General features: G+C 38.1%; 1 protein-coding gene across 1 annotated transcript in view; it reads right to left on the bottom strand.

Moving 5' to 3' along the window:
• map3k1 (mitogen-activated protein kinase kinase kinase 1, E3 ubiquitin protein ligase) overlaps nucleotides 1–20,595 on the bottom strand; it is a 97,660-nt gene that overhangs the window by 15,877 nt on the left and 61,188 nt on the right. Inside the window, exons 9-15 of the mRNA XM_073829292.1 lie at nucleotides 16,948–17,140; nucleotides 15,125–15,385; nucleotides 9,698–9,819; nucleotides 7,982–8,073; nucleotides 7,349–7,541; nucleotides 3,883–5,155; nucleotides 1,058–1,210 (exon numbers count right to left, since the gene is read on the bottom strand). Coding sequence (XP_073685393.1) covers nucleotides 1,058–1,210; nucleotides 3,883–5,155; nucleotides 7,349–7,541; nucleotides 7,982–8,073; nucleotides 9,698–9,819; nucleotides 15,125–15,385; nucleotides 16,948–17,140 — 2,287 coding nt within the window. The remainder of the gene's footprint in view (nucleotides 1–1,057; nucleotides 1,211–3,882; nucleotides 5,156–7,348; nucleotides 7,542–7,981; nucleotides 8,074–9,697; nucleotides 9,820–15,124; nucleotides 15,386–16,947; nucleotides 17,141–20,595) is intronic.

Below are 20,595 nucleotides of genomic sequence, written 5' to 3' on the forward strand. Positions count from 1 at the left end.
CTAATTTCTCAATTTACCCGCCGTTCAAGGGCAAAAAGAAACTACTACGTGCAACTATGAAAAAATATTTAGGAGCACCATGTGACCCGACCAGCATATTTATATTTGCGCTGAGTGGAGCTTCAAAGGTTTCTGTGTTTCGCACGTTGACAAATGTATCTCAAGTGTAGAGAGATTGTAAATAAGAGACTGAATGGGCAGTAGCTTCGTTGATTATAATAGAGCTTTGTGATATTGCGAACTAAGATGAGTGACAGCTTTTAATCATTTTTAAGGGAGTTTGTAAACGAGATATTGATTTATTACAGCAGTTAAATACACAAGAAGTTATTATTAAGTGACTTACACTGTCTGACTATAACACTATTGCCTGATTTTGCTCTATTTCGTCGTCAAAAGTAATCTGAAACAAGTCACAGCTGAGCCGCTGCGCATCTCCACTCAAACACAGCGGTGTTTCCTTTATGAATGAACGTGCGTTTTTAAACGAATCTAGTGAAATGATTAAATTTCCCATTTATTAAGAGTCACTTGCTTTATTCCTGAATGAACCATCCGTTCGAACGAATCAAATGAATGAATATGATTCAGTAATTAAATCAGTGTCTTACCACCACCTGCTGGCAGATCGTTTCAGTTATTTAAATCATTTAATATTTCTGTGTTCAAAATTGTATATTTTTGTATACGATATAAGTGCAAGAGAAAAGCATGGCAATATATATTTTCCTCCCATCTCATATTTATTTGTCTTACAAATATTTACTGTCTGGTATGATAAGAATGGGGCCTGGTGGAAAGCGATCACTGATGCAGTTGCAATGTATATTGCAAAATATATGGTGCCTATATATATATTGTGGAAAAGCTGGGGTTTCTTTACATGCTAAATGTAGTAGGGGGGAAAAAATCGATTTAAATCGTAAATCAGATTTTTTTGTGAAAAAATCTGGGATTTTATTTTTAGGCCATATCGCCCAGCCCTACCTAAAAATCACAAATTCATACTGAAAACATCGTATGAAGTGGCAAAGTGGTGTGTAACACATTTACTCACCTGTTTGACAGCCATCAAAGTGCCGGTGCCCACATCCTGAGCCTGGTAACATGACGAAAACGCACCCAGGCCAATCTGCTGACCTTTTAGCCACTCCATGCCCTCCCTGTATGGCTGCTTTGCTTTGGTATGACCAGGCAGAGTCTCTGGTGTCTGACCATGAAGAGAAAAACACAGTTTGATCTGCTTGCATAAGACAGAATGATTAAACAGAATGATTTGTGCAAGGTTTAAAACCTAAATAAACTAGTGTCAAATCTCTCTACAGATGTGGCCATTAATAATGCACATCAGAGAAAAGGGGATCCCACGACCTGCCACAAGACACGGCCCGTAGAGAAGTTATCTGGCACATGAAGGGCTACAACAGCTTGTTACCCTAAAAAGGACATGTTTGTACCTTGTTTACCAATAGAGCAGGGGTGCCTAAACTCAGTCCAGGAGGGCCGGTGTCCTGCAGAGTTTAGATCTAACTTGCCGTGAAGTTTCTAGTATGCCTAGTAAGAGCTTGATTAGCTGGTTCAGGTGTGTCTAATTGGGGTTGCAGCTAAACTCTACAGCAGTGGTTTTCAATCCTGGTCCTGGGGACCCACTGCTCTGCACATTTTGTATGTATCCCTTATCTGACACAGTTAAGTACATGGATCTCTCTCCTAATGAGCTGATGATCTGTATCAGGTGTGTTAAATAAGAGAGACACACAAAATGTGCAGAGCAGTGGGTCCCCAGGACCAGGATTGAAAACCACAGCTCTACAGGACACCCGTATCCTAGAAATCTAGACGCACCCTAGCGGCAGCAAAAATTATTTTGCAGCCAGGTGGGTCTAGACACTCTCAATAGACCTTCTAGCTGCAAAAACCCAAATTGGGTCAGGCCAATCACAACGCGTATAGAGTAGGCGGGGCGGGCGTAACATATGACGACAGAGTTGCGACGGCTGCCACTTGAAAAACAAAGAATGGCGGCTGCAGCTGTCGAACAGCGGTCTTTCGAATCATAGATATATATACGTAGATACCCCATTGGACCGCTCCAAGCACGTAGATGCGTCCGCCATTTTGGAACGGTCCACTTGACGTCATTCACCATACTGTAGGTTCGCAGACCAACGGCTGTTCAGGACTGTGGCATTTCGAATATTCAGCGATTACTATGGTCAGTTACATAGATCTACGGGTGAATGACGTAAAGTGGACCGCAGCAAAATGGCGGACGGCTTACGTATAAAGGTCCATAGAAACAGTCGCTAATGAGGCATCTACGTATATACATCTATGTTTCGAATCGGCTTTGGCCGCGACTCTGGAGGACTTGGAGTTAAGTTTTTCTTTAAGAAACGAGCAAAGAACGGCACTTAAGTCATTTTTAAAAAAGGAAGATGTGTTTGGAGTTTTGCCGACTGGATACGGAAAAAGCTTAATATACCAATTAGCTCCGCTGGTGGGAAAACGCATGGGACTCAGCCACAACCCGCTTGTGATTGTTGTTTCACCATTGATAGCGCTTATAGAGGACCAGTTAAAGGAGGCTACAAAATTTGGACTTAAGGCCATGCAACTTGGCAAAGGCGACCAGGGGGACATTCGAAGCAGCGGATGTCAGTTGCTATACGGGAGTCTGATTGGTTGAAGCGCTATCCTATTGCGTGCATAGGGATTTTGACAGACAACCGTTTATCCCGCCCCTCGGAGTAAGCCGCGTCTATGGAGAGTTTCCAGACTAAACATCTTGATGTAAGTCTGGCTCGCCAGGCTAGGACACCGGCCCTCCAGGAACAAGTTTGGGCACCCTTGCACTAAAGCAGGGCTGCCCAACCCTGTTTCCCGGAGATCTACCTACCTGCAGACTTTAGTTCCAGCCCTGCTCCAACACAGCTGTCTATAATTATCAAGTGCTACCTAAGAGATCAATTAGCTGGTTCAGGTGTGTTTGATCAGGGCTGGAGCTGAACTTTGTAGGATGGTAGATCTCCAGGAACAGGATTGGGCACCCCTGCACTAAAGGGTTCATAGTAGCACCTTAAGGGTATATATTACTACATTTAACCCTAAATAAGATACAAAGCTGACCATTTAAGGACCCAGCTGAAGTGACAAGTCGTTGTATCACTAAAGGTACAGTTTTTGCTAGAGGTCGACCGATGTATCGGTTTTGCCGATTAATCGGCACGATAGTTGCTTGGAAGGTTAACGGCAAAAATCTATGCCGATAGTTTTTCTGAGTTGCGTTCGTTGCTGAAGCACCTGAGAGGCTCCGCTGTCACTATACAAGTATGAGAGCGGCCTCTAGAGGCGGAATCACTGAGAACACCTGCTGTTTGTTAGATAATAAACAAATGTTCTAGAATAGAAGCAGTTAAACTGTGGGAGTACACATACAATATCCATATGATCCCATTTCAATACTATTGCTTTGTGTAGCTTGACTGTTGATTTGAAATGGTAACACTTCACAATAACAGTCCATTTGTAGCAACTAAGACTGATTAGTTAATTTCAACATTTACTGATATTTTTTAAATGTTTAAGTTGCTTTTGCTAACATTAATGAACTATGAACCAATTTATATAAATATATTTATTATTTTACAAAGTATGGGTCAGTCCCTTTTTTTAAATAGTAGACCACTATTTTAGTTTTTATTCAGTATAGATATTAAAAACTATCCGTTGATTGATCGGTATCGGCTAGTGTGGTCCAACCTACCCATCGGTAAAAACCAATATCGGTCGACCTCTACTTTTTGCACCTTTTGTGACAGTGTACGATTGATAAAGCCTTATTTTGGGCAAAGTTCACTATCATATTAGCCATGAACTTACATCCACCTGAATAATGATCACGTCCTCTTCTTTCTCCACCTGTAACTGCGGGATGACAGGCAGGGCATCTTGTGACTCAGACATTGCCATGACCACAGCCAGCGCCTCCTCTTCCTCAGCTTCCATCTTCTCCTTGCACTTCTGGTTCTGAGTCACATCCTCGCTGTACGTGTCGTCATTTGTATTCGCCTGCTCCGGTGAGAGCACAGCCACTTCGGACTGGAAGGTGACCGTGCTGTCTGCCGCAGGTATGGAGGCTTCCAACAGGTCCTCCATGCTGGAGCTGAGATCGGCCGAGGCGTCCAGCCCGTGGAACTTCTCCTCCACCGGGGTGAAGACCGAGTCCTCGCTGGGGATGAGAGCAGATCCGCCACTGCAGCCCGCGTCGTCTCTGGACCTGATCTCCTGAAGGTCCAGTTTCATGTTGCTCTTTGTCCCTGGGGTTAAAGCTTTAGCTCCGTCAGATGAGGCAGCAGGAGAGGGGCGAGAAGGTCTGGGCCAGTGGATCTGATTCAAGGGCAGCGGGCGAGCTTGGGTAAACACAGGAGAAGGCAGCTTCTCCGGCTCCTTACCGCCACTACAGGCACCTCCGCTTAAACCCTTCTGCAATGGCAACTTGCGTTGGGTACTCAATGAGGACTGGGTGAGTTTGTTGGGAATAAAACTCTGTGGCAAGGCTTTGGGGTTTTCTGGAGGAAAGGCTGAGGCATTGGCCATGGACAGAGAAGGAAGACTCGGGGGTTGACTGGATGACGGGGAGTTCAAACACTGACTCGCAGGTCTGTTTCGGGCCTGAACGGGAGGCTTTGGAAACTCAGCAGGGCTTGTGATGACATTTGAGAGTCTCTCTGTTATATCGTCCACAGGGGCTGAACTGGCTTGACCTGAAAGTGCCACCTTGGCGGTGGGCTGCTGTTGATCAGGGGTGGGAGAGTTTCTTTCGGTCGTGCATGGGGAGTTATGAGGGGCTGAGGGTTGGAGGAGAGCGCTTGAGTGCGGACTGTGCCCGGTCTGTAGGTCGTCTAGTCCCAGATGGATGGCGTCCAGGATGTCCATCTCCTCTGCGATGGCCAGAAGACGCCGACGCATGCGGGCATAGTGAGTGGAACTGGTGACGTTGAGCATGTCCAGTAGCTTAACGAAGACATGAGGCACACGCGCTACCATACGGGCAGCGCTTAGGAAGACACGACGGGAGAGTTTACCCACCATGGAGTGAGAGTTATCGATGGACTGCAATGCGAAACTTAGAAGAGGCAGCAGCTTCTGGTACCTACAAACACAAAATAAATGTAATAAAACAATACAGTAAAGCACTTATTACTGCACAATACCATTTTTTGGTACAAATCTAGCAATTTTTATTTACAACTAAACATCAGATACCAATCTGAACAAGCTCATATTGAGTGACGGGTATCACTACAGATTTCCTAATTCGATTTGATTGTGATTTACAAGCTCGTGATTCAGTTTGACTTCATTTACAGTTATTACAGCTATAATGTCTATTTTGCTTATCTATGAAAACTTCAAGGCATTAATGTTTGCCTACAAAACCACCACTGGCTCTGCACCCCGTTACCTAAATTCATTACTTCAGACTTATGTGCCTCTAGAAGCTTGCATTCTGCAAGTGAACAGCGCATTATTGTGCCATCCAAAGAGACACAAAATGACTTTCACAGACTTTAAATGTACCCTTCTGGTGGAATGACATGCCCAACTCAATTCGAACAGCTTAGAGTCCTTAGCCATCTTCAAAAATCGGCTAAAACACATCTCTTCCATCTTTATTTGACCCTCTAACTCTAGCACCCTCTATTCTAATTCCATTTAAAAAAAAACAAAAAAAAAACAGCTTGATTCTCCATTTTTGTTGCATTCTATCTATCAATTTTTAGGCCTCTAACACTAGCTTGCTTTTTCTTTTTATTTATTATATAATAAAAAAACTTGATACTTGTTACTGCATGTTATTACTCTTTTTTGTTGAATTTGCTTCCATTGTCCTCTTTTGTAAGTTGCTTTGGATGAAAGCAACTGCTAAATGTCTAAATGTAATGTAAAAGTATTTCATTACATCATTGTATTGTCTCAACCACGGATCATTGGCTGAAAGTCCAACATTTGACTGGTTAAACCCTACGGGACTTTTGGGAGATGTATGTGTCACTTTCTTTAACACTTCTGGAAACAAAGCTGTCATGTTTACAACTGAGCATTTATTAGAACCAACTAAAAATGATGGACTTTCAGATGTACATTTGTGCTCAAAATTATTCATACCCTTGGTAAATATGATCAAAGGCGGCTGTGAGAATAAGTCTGCATTTGATTTTTCATATGAAGATTTCATATTCATCTGCTAGACGATACTGGACCTTCAAACTGGACTGGGTTCTATGGTCAGATGAAACAGCAGCAAACACTCAAGATGGGTTTCTTGCACACGGATAAAAAAGTACCCCATGAGTACAATGAAATATACTGCTGTTTCTTTAATGTTGTGGGCCAATTTTTCTGCCAGAGATCCAGGATATCTTGTTTAGATAGATGGCATTATGGATTCGAACAAATACCAACAGATAAAAAACTAAAAACTGACCGACTAGAAATCTTATAATGGGCCGTGGTTGGATCCTCCAACAGGATAATGATCCACAAACAAACATCAAAATCAAAACAAAAATGGGTCACTGAGAACAAAACAAAGCCAATGGCCAACCCAGTTCCCTGACCTGAACCCTATAGTTAAATGAGTGGGGTGAACTGAAGAGGAGAAGCACCAACATGGACCTGGATCTCTGAAGGGTCTGGAGAGATTCTGTATGAAGGAATAGTCTCTGATCTGTTGTCAGATGTTCTCTAAACGTATCAGGCATTATAGGTGAAGTCTCCAGAGCTGTTATTTTGGCAAAAAGAGGTTGCAAAAAGCATTGAATAAAAGGGTATAATTAATTATGGCCAATGTGTATTAGATAAATTTCATAATGAGATTTCGCTCCCATTTAAAATTCTTGTTCTACAATGAAAGATTATATTTTTGTAAATTTTTAAAACAAAAGATCAATGGGATTAACGATACTGATTTATTTTCACAGCCGCCTTTATCCATATTTACCAAGGGTATGAATCATTTTGAGCACAACTGTATTTGAAGTTCACGACATAGACACTTGACGACTGAAGACAATGTTCTTGAATGAATGATTTATTGGTTGCACGCCAGTTATTGTAGGGACATCGACTTTACTTTTTTTTTACACCTAACCCTAACTGTGATTGGCTGCGATCGGCCTCTTGGTCAATGAACGTCCAGACCTAAATGTACTATCCTGGTACTTTTTCTTGCATAACTTTATAACTGTACAAATTTTATTACCTTTATATTCTTATCTAAATTTTATCAGTTGAAAATAATGAAATCAAACAAAAATGATAAGAGTAGGATGTGTTTCTGTACCTCTCCACAACGCTTTGGGCCTGGTTGCAGTCTCCACCAGACACAATGTGAGGGTAGAATTCAGCAGGAAACTCCAGTAAGAGCCTGTCGATCAGACACAGCCGACCCAGCAGTGCTTGCCAGTTATTGGCCTCCGTTTTAGAGCCCAAGATACAGTTCAGGACATAGTCAACTCCACCAATACCAATAGAGCCTGATGGAAAATCACAGATTAAAACATCTTTATTAAAAAGCAAACAAATATATATATAGTATTGCAGAGAGAAAGAGAAAAATGAAGTATGTCTGCAAAAAAAGTTTATTTTTATATAAGACATTTAAGTAAATTTAAAAAGTATCTGTACTTCATCAGTGTTTTTCTTTAGAAAACTTGACTTCATTACATTCCAAACCATAATGACATACTTTTTACTGCACTACATTTTATAAATAAAAGTTGTTTGTTTTACCTTTAATACTTAAGAACATTAAAAATGCAGTACTTTCTAAAATCTTTTAATTACTTTCACTTGAGTAAAAGAAAGACAATACTAGATTTCTAATGTAATTAAGTATTAAATGACATTTAATATTAAAAAAAAGTGTTGCACGAGGGACACTTATATACACAATTGTCACAGCTATGATTTGTACCTGCTTTAAGGATTTCTCTTCCCACAGCGAGTTCCCCCATCTGGCCTTTGCACAGCTCCAGCAGAGTGGAGACTGACAGCTGACTGGTGCGACTATAAGCATAAAAAGAAAAACACTTAGCTATAACTCACTCCAAAGGAGCATTTAAAGTCAACATGACAACGTGAGGTGTTTTTCTGGACAAACTGAATATAGATGAAATCATACTAAAAACTCTTAAGCAAAATTAGAATATCAGCACTTTACAAACACTAGCATTTTTTATTTTTATGTGATTGTTACAGTGCCTGACCACTAGGTGGCGACAGCCTATTAACTTTTAGAGCCTAGATGACAGCCTGGGATATGATTTGATGTATACCCAGTGGTGTATAAAGTACCTGAGAGCCATACTACAGTAAAAGTGCAGATATCTTACCAGAAAATGACTTTAGTAGAAGTTGAAGTCCCCATTTAGAATATTACTTGAGTAAAAGTCTTAAAGCATGTGATATTTATTGTACTTAAGTACAAAAAGTATTTTTTTAACCTTAAATGTACTTAAGTATTGAAAGTAAATGCAATTGCTAGTTTATATCATCCATTTCTGAGAAAAAAGGTCCAAATTATCAGTTTATATTGCAATTCTGACTTTATTTCTCACAATTGAGTTTATATCACCCAATTCAGGGAAAAGTCAGAATTGCGAGATACAAACTTGCACTTGTGAGGAAAAAAGTCAGATTTGTGAGATACAAACTCGCAATTGCGAGAAAACAGAATTGTGAGATACGAACTTGAAAAAATGTCAGAATTAAATTTTTTTATCACGCAATTCTGGGAAAAAAAGCCAGAATTTCCTAAAGAAAAAAAAAGAGAGTCAGAATTGTGAGATACAAACTTGCATTTGTGAGAAAAAAAAGTTGGATTTGTGAGATACAAACCCACAATTGCGAGAAAACAGAGTTGCGAGATACAAACTTGCATTTGTGAGGAAAATTATCTCTCACAATTGCGAGTTTATGTCATCAATTTCTGAGAAAAAAGTCAGAATTGAGTTTTATCATCACGCAATTCTGAGGGAAAAAAACAGAATTTCCTGAAAAGAAGTCAGAATTGTAAATTTTATCTCACAATTCTGACTTTATCTCAGAAAAAAAGTCAGAATTGCAAGATAAAAGTCACAATTCTGACTTATGAGTTTATAAACTTTGTGTTTGCTCACAAAAACTTTAGTGACAGAAATAAAGAGGTGAAAGAAAGAAGACTAAATTTCAATGCAAATGCAAAAAAAAAAGCAATTTTTTTTGAGGGAAAAGGCAATATTTTTGTGAGCAAGCACTTTTTAGATAGAACGCAATACTTTAGTTTTTTTTCATACAGTTTTGCAAAATTAAGAAAAAAAAACTTCTCTCACAGTTGCAAGTTAACATCTCGCAATTCTGACTGAGATGCTGACTTCCGACTATTTGAAGTAAGAAAGAATATGCTTCGGGAAATGTATCGGAGTAAAAGCATACATTTCAATTAGGAAATTTAGTGGAGTAAAAGTAAAAGTAGGCTGAAAAATAAAAACTCAAGTAAAGTACAGATACTCCCAAAAAATTCTTAAAAGTTATTACTTCGTTACATTACACCACTGTGTAATAATGGACAATGGAACAATTCAAGATTGGGTCAAATCTCCATTAATTAGCTAATTTCCCGACCTAGTCAGAGTGTTTCTTAAGTGAGTACCTGTTAGCGTCTGCACACTTGACCAGGATGGTTTCCACCACGGGCCGCAGCAGCTGCTGTAATCGAGTCCGCTCTGACACTGAGTGACAGGGGGTGTAGACCAGCATCGCTCGCAGGGTTTTCTAAAACAAAGATTTTGAAAACACTTAACACAGATCTACACAAGCACAATCAAACCATCAAACACAGTCCTGCCATATTCAAGACTGTGGCTTGTGTTCTGGATTCTCCGGTCTACAAGACAAGGTTTAAACTTTGGTTTTCAGCTGGTTTAGCTTCATGACCCAAAGAGAGGATTCCTCAAAATGAATAAAAACAGTGAAACAGTGAAAACCTGCAAATATCCTTTATGTATTTAATTTTATTAACCGATGTCTTTGCTGCCGACCTTCGATGATCCAATTCATCCATACTAATAAGCAAAAATTACTCAAGATAATCTAACATTTGTTTTCCATTTTTTTTTTTTTTATTGCTGAAGAGACATTTTTCTTCTGCGGTCTACTGTACAGACGTGAATTTACTTTTCTCTAAGCCTGAGACTTTTGCTGTAAAAAGGCTTTTACATTTGACAAAAATATAACTTTTTATACTAAAAACAAACAAGCAAGTCCTGCCCAGATTTAAAAAGTAACGGAAAGGTAAAAATCCATAAAAAGTAAGTAATGTAATTAGTTACTTTTTTAGGGAGTAACTCAATATTGTAATGCATTACTTTTAAAAGTAACCTTCCCCAATACTGCTTAGCCGTAAAAACAATTATTATTAGTCATATTGATAATTACGCTGCAAAAAATGCTTTTCTTACTTAGATTTTTTGTCTTGTTTTCAGCCAAAATATCTAAAAATTCTTAAATCAAGAAGGATTTTCTAGACGAGTAAAAATTATTGTCTTGTTTTCAGAAAAAAAACAAGCTAAAATTAAGTAATTTTTTCTTAGAACAAGCAAAACAATCTGCCAATGGGGTAAGAAAAATAATCTTATTTCAAACAGAAAACAAGATTAATTTTCTTACCCCACTGGCAGATTATTAAGCTTGTTTCAAGCAAAAACACACTTAATTTTTACTTGTTTTTTTCTGAAAACAAGACAATTTTGACTCGTCTAGAAAAACCTTGATTTAAGAATTTTTAGATATTTTGGCTGGAAACAAGACAAAAAAATCTAAGTAAGAAAAACATTTTTTTGCAGTGTACATAATGAATTCTTTATTGCAGTTATTGATATTCAATTTTATATATGCAACTTTTATAAAAAAAAAAGGAAATAAAATGCCTTTTTTTTTTTTCACAAAATCATGCAGCACTACATTGAGCATCAATGTACATTAACCAAATACACTGAATAAGTATTTTAAAAGTTGATAATAATCCTAATTTTGCTAGTCCACACACACACACACACACACACACACACACACACACACACACACACACACACACACACACACACACACACACACACACACACACACACACACACACACACACACACACACAATATGTTTTGTATTTTATTATTTGAATTAACACTGTGTTCTCCTTGTGGTCAAAACAAGCCTGTGATCGTCCAGTCTGGAGGCAGTGACAGTGCAGTACAGTGAATGTGTGTGAGAAAGAGTTCACCCTGACCCTGACTCCCAGAGAGAAAGCTGGGAGTGGTGACTGATAGCACATCGCACTGGAGCGCTGCCCAGCATTGATTAACCCACCATACACTCCCCTCCTGAAAACAAACACACATTCTACCGCCTACACACACATACAACACAAGCCTAAAATCCTGCCTTTAAATAATGCTCCTCTCCCTGCAAAAAATAACTCCAAGTCAAGAATAAATAGTGAATCATTATGACATTTCAACTCGCCACATTTAGTTCAAAAGCTCAGATCTCAGATCAGCCAAACAGCTACAAAACACTTGACTACGCTGCCGTGTTTACAGATCAGTCGAACGCAAGGTAACATCCTAAAAAAAAAAAAAGCTTTTGTCTGTAGTATTTTTAGTTCATAAAGACAGCCCTCTTTTTCTGGTGCGTGTTCGAGGAATATAGGAAAACTGCTGGAAAGCCCCGAAAGGACAAAACGCTGCTTGTTTTCATAAAGGCGGCTCACTGGAGCACAGAGCCTGAGGGAAAGACACCATCCCAGAAGTCCAAGCAGCAAGAGCTATTGTTTTTCTTTTTCTTTAAAGGAAGAGAAATAGGTTAAGAGACAAAGAAAAAAAGGAAACCTTTCTTTTCCAGCTTCAGTCTGAGGATCCCCGCTGCTTCCAGACTTCCTGGTTTTGATGTGAACTTTAAAACTGGCCAGCGTGGTTTGTTGCACTTTAGAACTCAGTAGAGTTCAGATAACCTCAGATCAAAGTTGACAAGAGGGAAAAACTTATCTAGACTGCTTTTATATCTAGCAGAAATAAAATGGATACAAGCCAGAACCAAAATTAACTTCTTGGCACAAGCGAAAAGTATTAAGAGGCCTGATTTCTGTTTTATTTCTTGGGATTTGTGTCATTTTTATTGACTGAAGGAGTAGGAGACAGAAGTAGGGCTGGTATGATAAAGTTTTAAGTTTAGTTTAGCTTTCTAAATACTGTAAGCCATTTTTTTAATCTCATGAGTATGACAGTATTTATTTACAATACGCTTTGTAGACAGTTTCAGAGACGTCTGTTGATCTCTTGATCGAAATGGCAGATCAGAGGTGTTTAAGTTTTATTAACCTACTTAATACTGCTTAACATGCCAGTGCTTCTCTTCACTGCATGGTGCAAGCACAGTAAGTTGCATGCTTGTGAATCCTGTCATTATAACAAACTGTAAACACAATGTAAATGAGATTAACTGGAGTTTTCACAAGAGTGCAGTCGGTGAGTTTGCACTGAACTTAAGTGATTCACACATTCAGCCATTATTAAAGTAAGGGCTCTTGGTTTGCTTTTGTTTTATAACCTATTTGCAATTTGAATATGTTATATTGTTCATGCTGCCAACTACACAAACATACACTATATTGCCAAAAGTATTGGGAGACACCCTTCTAATGAACAGGCTTGACTACTTTGGTAATTTCCATGAGTACAAATCTTAATGTTTAAACATATAATGATATTTTAGGGAATTGTGTGCTTCTAATTTTATAGTAACAGTTTGGACAGGACCCTTTTTTATTCTAACATGACAATACATCTGTGTATAAGGCAAGGTTCAAATAGAAATGATTGATTCAGTCAGTGTTGAAGAACTTGACTGGTCTGCATAAAGCCAAGTCCTAATCTCATCTGAACACCTCTGGTGTGACTTCAAATCTAGACCTTGAGCCAAAAACTCATCACCAAACACCAATGACTTGTACATATATTTACAGTCATTTTAGACACTTCCAAAACTGGTGCAACAGAGATGGAAATACAATTTTAAATACATGAATTATGTTTCCATCTTTGTTGCCACAGTTTTGGAAGTGCCCTTTTCTGTTCTAAAGAGGGGGGCGTCCCAATACTCTTGTATAGTGTATGTACAAGTCATTGGTGTTTGTTGATGAGTTTTTGGCTCAAGTTCTGCATTTAAAGTCACACCAGAGGTGTTCAGCTGAGATAAGGACAGTCAAGTTCTTCCACACTGACTGAATCAGTCTTTTTTTTAACCTTGTCTTATACACAAATGCATTGTCATGTTAGAACAGAAAAGGGTCCTGTCCAAACTGTTGCTATCAAATTAGAAGCACACAATTCCCTGGAATATCATTACAGGCTTAAACATTAAGATTTGTACTCATGGAAATGACTACAGTAGTCAAACCTGTTCAGTAGAATACTTTTGGCAATATATAGTGTATTTAAATTCAGGATTGAATCCAAATCTGAGACGACTGACAGTGATAACCATACCAACGAAAAAGAAAAAAAATCATACTCTGTGCATTAAGACTTGGACTGCAAATTCAGACTAAAAGATCTGCCACTTGAACTCCTGACAACTGTAGGAGCTCTTGGTGAAGAGCTGGCACAGGATTGTGCAATTTCCTTCCCAGTACTGTGCAATCTCTCTGATCATAACAAAAGCATCACGCTGTGAGCACCTCATGTGACTGAAGTGTTCACATGATCACAGCAGTGGTCAGGCATGTGAAACACTGGTCAAGGATGTTCACATGTGACAGAACTTCACCACTGAGCATGCACGACACTCGGACATATTAAAGACTGCAGGATTTGAATAATAAAGACTTCTGCTTCACAGTAAGAGACGTGCATGCATTGTCTTGTCTAACATGCAATCTCACTTACTTTTTCAAGCTCTTTTACATTTTAATCGCAAGTGTATGCATCTTGGATGTTCAGAATGGAACAGTATTGGAAAACAACAATATTGAGGAATTCGTTTAAAGGCTTTGGCTTCGCTCGCCCCGTTGTCATCCAAGATGTCCGTGCCTTTCTTTCTTCAGTCGTAAAGAATTTTTTTTTTTTTTGCTTTATTTGTTAAATTGTTTTTTGAGGAAAACATTTCATTAATTATGTCCATGTAGTGGACTTCTATGGTGCCCCCGAGTTTGAACTTCCAAAATGCAGCTTAAATGCAGCGTCAAAGGGGTATAAACAATCCCAGCCGAGGAATAAGGGTCTTATCTAGTGAAACGATTGATCATTTTCTAAAAAAATAAAATAAAATGTATATATTTTTTTACTTCAAATGCTCGTCTTGTCTAGCTCTGAATGAACTCTGTATATTCCAGTTCAACACAGTTAGGGCATGTCAAAAAACTCCCATCTCATTTTCTCTTTCAACTTCAAAATTGTTCTACATTCGCTGCAGAAGTACGCAGTGTTTACAAAGTGAATGCGCAAGGTGGGTCAAACGCCCTTTACAAAAAAGGTAAAACAGCAACGTAGGATGATTTCAAAGTTTGAGAAGAAAATGAGATGGGAGTTTTTCGACATACCCTAACTGTATTGAACTGGATTATACAGAGTTCATAGACAAGACGAGCATTTGAGGTTAAAAAGTATATACATTTTTATTTTTGATAGAAAACGGCAGATCGTTTCGCTAGATAAGACCCTTCTTTCTCGGCTGGGGTCATTTGAAGCTGCATTTAAACTGCATTTTGAAAGTTTAAACTCACGTGCACCACTGAAGTCCATTATATGGAGAGAAATCCTGCAATGTTTTCCTCAAAAAACTATTTCTTTAAGACTGAAGAAAGAAGCGCATGAACATCTTGGATGACAATGGCGTGAGTACATTATCTGTAAATTTTTGTTCTGGAAGTGAACTTCTCCTTTAAGTCATTCTGCTCTGATTTATGACTTTTTAAGGCCTTAATTTGCAGAAGGGTGAAAGCAGACTTTAGGAAGCGTAGAAACCCTGTCAAATACTGTAGAAGTGGCACATGTGGTGTCACGAACACAGAGGTGTAGCATCTTACCAGTGCTGCCACATAGACTTTGTAGACAGGGTCAGCGCAGACCATGGAGAGCACGCTACAGCAGGACTCCACCACAACGTCTCCAGACACCTCTCCTGCTGCTGTTCCCAGCCCCGCCCCTGCGCCCGCTCCGGCCAATGAATGCTCGCCGTTGGCCAACAGGAGGGCGCCGCTGACATCATGCGACAACCGCCGAAGAGCCATTTCTCTGATGTTCCAGTTTCGGGAAAAGAGACAGCCGACCAGCTCCAAACCAAACACCTGAGAGAGAGAGGACGAACACAGAAAGTCAGCATGACAGTTCACGTCAGATATTAAATGTCTTTAAGAAACTGAAATAAAACAGAAAAAATATATAGTTTTCTTGCATTGTATCATTTTCATGGCCATTAAGCACATATTTGACCCTGGATCACAAAACCAGTCTTAAGTAGCACATGTATATTTATAGCAATGGCCAAAAATACATTGTATGGGTCAAAATTACTTAATTATCTTTTATGCCAAAATCGTTAGGATATTAATTAAAGATCATGTTCCATGAATATATTTTGTTAATTTCTTTTCGTAAATATATGAAAACTTAAAAAAAAGTAAAATGCATTGCTAAGAAATTAATTTGGCTAACTTTAAAGGTGATTTTCTCAGTATTTTGATTGTTTTGCACCCTCAGATTTTCAATTAGCTGTATCTCGACCAAATATTGTCTTATTATAACAAATGGGAAGCTTATTTATTCAGATGACATATAAATCTTAATTTCACAAAATTGAATGGTTTTGAGGTCCAGGGTGACATAAAAAATAACTTCAAAAAAAGAAAAATACTATGGTAAGGTATCCTTCAACTTCCCTTATTTATTTGTTGATCATAGTAACAATTTAGATGGAAAACATGAGTCAAGATTGTCAATTTATATGAGAATCTTCAATAAAGAGTGAGTTTTTCAAATAATGATAACTGATATGTATTTTTATGACACTGATGGCCAATAATTAAATCTATCCTGTTCTGTCAGTTTTTTAAAGGGACAGTCATCCAAAATGAAAATTGTCATCATTTACTCACCAGAATGTTTTTCGAAACCTGTAAGACGGAAACTGACTTCCTTCTGTGGAACACAAAAGATACTTTGAAGAATGCTGTTAACCAAACTGTTTCAGTTCCCACTGTCTTACATTATTTTTTATTACCATACAATGGAAGTCAGTGGGAACTGAAACTCTTTGGTTACCAGCATTCTTCGAAATATCTTATTTTATGTTTCCCAGAAGAAAAGAAGTCATGCTGTTTACACACAACAACATGAGGGTGAGTAAATAGCAGAATTATCATTTTTGGACTATCTGTTTAGGCTACAGAGCATACAGAGCAATAAAATAAATAAAATAAAAATAAAGGAAAAGGCCTTCTGATGCCTTTGTAATAAAAATAGAAATGTATCAGTCTGGAGAATGCTACAAAGACATTTCTAAAGGCTCCTCAGAGCAACTTTATCCAAATGAAGAGTGTTTGGAATAGTTGCTAATCATCCAAGCAGTGATCGCCCAGCTAAAATCCAAGGTACAAAATTATTCAGTTTTCAAAGACCTTCAGGCCTATCTGATGGTTTTGCATCAGACAGCAAACAGCAAATTCTGCTCTGAACTGCAGCTGATGCACCGTTGTGTCATGCAGCAATACAATGATCTAACATATTCAGAAGAATATGTGAGTTTCGTGTTTGCGTTTATAAATGGTAATCTTGATGCATTTTTTTTCTACAGCACGTATGCATGATCTTGCATCTTTATATTTGTGTATGCTGAGCAGGTTGAGCGCACCTTGATCCAGGGTTCGGCGAGCTCTGAGTATGTCTGTGGGATGTGCTGTACTCCATACTGTGGGAGAGAGAAGTCGCTATCCTGGCTCGTTCTCGAGCTCTCAGTATGATGAGATGAAGACGTTGAAGCAGCAGCAGTTGTTTGAATCTGGGAGCGGTTTGTTGTGCTTTCCTGTGTAGATGGTGCTTCATAACTACACCCACAAATACACAAAGAAACAGTCATTAGGCTATCTGAATAAACAACATGCACTGTACACTGTTGAAAAGTTTGAAATCAGTATGTTTTAAATGCAATTAAAGGATTACTCCACTTTCAGAATAAAAAATAATTTACTTACCCTCATGTCATTAAGATATTCATGTCTTTCTTCAGTCGCAAAGAAATTAAGTTTGAGGCAAACATTCACGGATTAAAGCTTAAAAATGCAGTTTCAAAGGGCTCTAAACAATCCCAGCCAAGGAATAAGGGTCTTATCTAGTCAAATGATCAGTCCTTTTCTTTAAAAAAACTAATATTTATACCCTTTTTAATAATAAATGTTTGTCTTGTCTAGCTCTGTGATGCGCATGCATACTCTGTGTATTCCAGTTCAAGACAGTTAGGGTATGTCGAAAAACTCCCATCTCATTTTCTTCTCCCTTAGCTTCAAAATCGTTCTACATAACGGTTTTATCTTTTTTTTTTTTGTAAAGGGTGTTTCACCCTCCTTGCATGTTCACTTTGTAAACACTGGGCCGGTACTTCTGCAGCAATGTAGGCCGTTTTTGAAGTTGGAGGAGAAAATGAGATGGGAGTTTTTTGACATTCCCTAACTGTATTGAACCGAAGTGCACAGAGCTAAATAAGACGAGCATTTGAGGTTAAAAAGTATACAAATTGTTTATTTTTTTAGAAAATAACTTATAATAAAATAACTCCTCAGCTGTAATCATGTATAGGCCCTTGTAACTGCGCTGAAACTGCATTTTTAACCTTTAATCTGTTGAGCACCATTGAAGTACACTATACTGTATGTAGAAAAACCCTGCAATGTATTCCTCAAAAAACGTAATTTTTTGCGACTGAAGAAAGAAAGACATCTTGGATGACATGGGGTGAATAAATTATCAGGAAATTTAGATTTATTTTTGAAGTGGAGTAATCTTTTAAATGCATAATTTTACAATATCATGATTCCACGTTTGATTGTCATGTTTCTTATTAGCAGCGAAATTTTTATTTTAACTTTCTTAAGTTGGTCTTTTGGCTAACTGTAGTATTTTTTATTATTTAGTTCTTTTGTAAGTCTCTTTACATAAAAGCATCTGTAAAATGCATTAACTATTATTTTATCATTATACACAATTTTTTTTCTAATACATTTATTGGGAAAAATAAATAGTAGCTACCGCACAGAGCGTTAGTAACAGTACTTTAATCATCGCTGTATTTGCGTTGAGGTAAAATAAGATAAACACTAGGGCTGTGCAATTAATCGAAATTTAGTTTCGATTTCAGCTTCAACCGATTTTGAAAATACAACTATCGAGATAAAACGATTATCGCTGCCAATTCCGCCCCCTTTGTGCGTTTTTGCTCCTCTATAAAAGCCCAATGTCACATGCAAATCAGTACAATCATGTAACGTGACTTGCATAAAATGGGACGTGCTTGATTTAATAATGTTTATTTGATGTTGTGTTTTTAAAAGCACGGAAGATAACTTGCACTTGTATGCGCTCAGAGACTGAACAGAACACGGACAAGTAAAGTGAACGTTTAGCTTAAGATGCGTACCTAAACGATCAAATACATGCAAATATATTTCAAAATGCAGCGTTTGGTGATTATTCGTGTAAACCTTCGTCAGTTAAGTCTCTAATTAATGTAAACAGTTGGGAATGAAAATACGTGTGTAACAGTATATTGGATCCGTGCAGCTTTTAAAGCGGCCACAAGTAATATTCCTTTTGCCGTCTCTGTGCTTAATGTTAATCAAACAACAAAAGACAAAGAAAAAAAAAATCACTCACTGTTCTTGACGGAGGGACTTTTGTAGTTTTTATAAGAAACAAAGCATGTTTAATTCTTACAGTGAAGACTATGCCATTTTATTTTACAGTCAATAATTTACGGTTTCATTTGTATCTTTTTTTTTTTGTACTGCGATCTTTTAATTAATCAATCATATAAAGTTCCGGAACCATTCATAACCATATTAAATAATCGTGATTACCATATTGACCAAAAAAACAAAAACCTTGATTATGATTTTTGCCATAATCAAGCAGCCCTAATAAACACCAACAGGAATTGGAGATTCAAGCATTGAAATACTGGTCAAAGTATTACAAACAAGTAGCTCCATGGTGCATTATTAACATATTTTTGCACTGAAATGGTAACTGACTATAGAAAACAGTTTACACTAATGACTGTCTGTGAGCGAGTGTCTCATAACAACAAAACAATGCATGTGTAAGGTCTAATACCACAGAAACATTACAAAAGTCAACAAAGCAAACCCATGGTTTGTGTTTTCGTAACTTGAGATGGCAAGACCATGATGACAAATGGAGGGGATTTACTTCATGAAATTATAATAATTGCAGTTTCCTAAAGAAGAAACATCAGGATTTGGTTTCGGGCGTCACTGTGTGTGGGGCGAATCTCTGGATGGTTTGCGGGAAGTTGGAATACACCAAAAACTGACTAGCCGCTAGCATGTCAATCCCGGGCAGACACACAAACACAGCTGGTGCCGGCATGTCTCGCTCACCTAACCACCAGAGAGGAGTCGACACCAGACTCTGTGATGCTGCCTATCCTGACCTCTCCATGGCCTCATCTCAGTCTCACATCTTAGAGTAAATACAAACAGGACAAATGCAAAAGGCGCATGTCCTGAATGAAGCCAGCTTCATTAGTTTCTGTCTGCTGCTCTGACAGGTTGAGCTTGATGACGGCAGTTTTTTTTAAACTCCATCTGTGTTTGGGCTTGTTGGGTCCAATTAGCATCCTGTCTGCTTGGGTTCATATAGGAATCTTTTCTAATGCTTCTACTAGTCAATTACACACCTCCTTAAACACAAAAACACTCCTGAGGTACCCTGAGGAAACTAACGCTCATTAAAACATCTGTAACTAGGGGTGGGCGATATGGCAAAAATATCATATCACGACTTTATCACAATTCAACTTGCACTATTTAAGTTGTCTGAGCAGTACAGCCAAACTAATTTCCCTATTTTAAAACCAAAGCCTCACAAGGTAACAAAATATAAAATAAAAGAATGGCAGATGTTCAGTGGGTAAAGCTAATCTTTGTCAGTATTTTATCTTTGTTATTAAAAAAAATAAGAACAAAGATAGGCTACATGTTACAAATGCACATAATATACAAATAAAACAAACAGTGGTTTAATTTTCAGGTGCAGTAGGTGTATTTATCAGTAGCATTCAAGAAACTGGATTAACAAATATAAAAATAAAACACTATATGTGACCCTGGACCACAAAACCAGTCTTAAGTCGCTGGGGTATATTTGTAGCAATAGCCAAAAATACATTGTATGGGTCAAAATGATTGATTTTTCTTTTATGCCAAAAATCATTAGGAAATTAAGTAAAGATGATGTTCCATGAAGATTTTTTTGTAAAATTCCT

Source organism: Garra rufa, chromosome 23, assembly GCF_049309525.1.
Source record: "Garra rufa chromosome 23, GarRuf1.0, whole genome shotgun sequence".
In the NCBI taxonomy this organism is placed as follows: domain Eukaryota; kingdom Metazoa; phylum Chordata; class Actinopteri; order Cypriniformes; family Cyprinidae; genus Garra; species Garra rufa.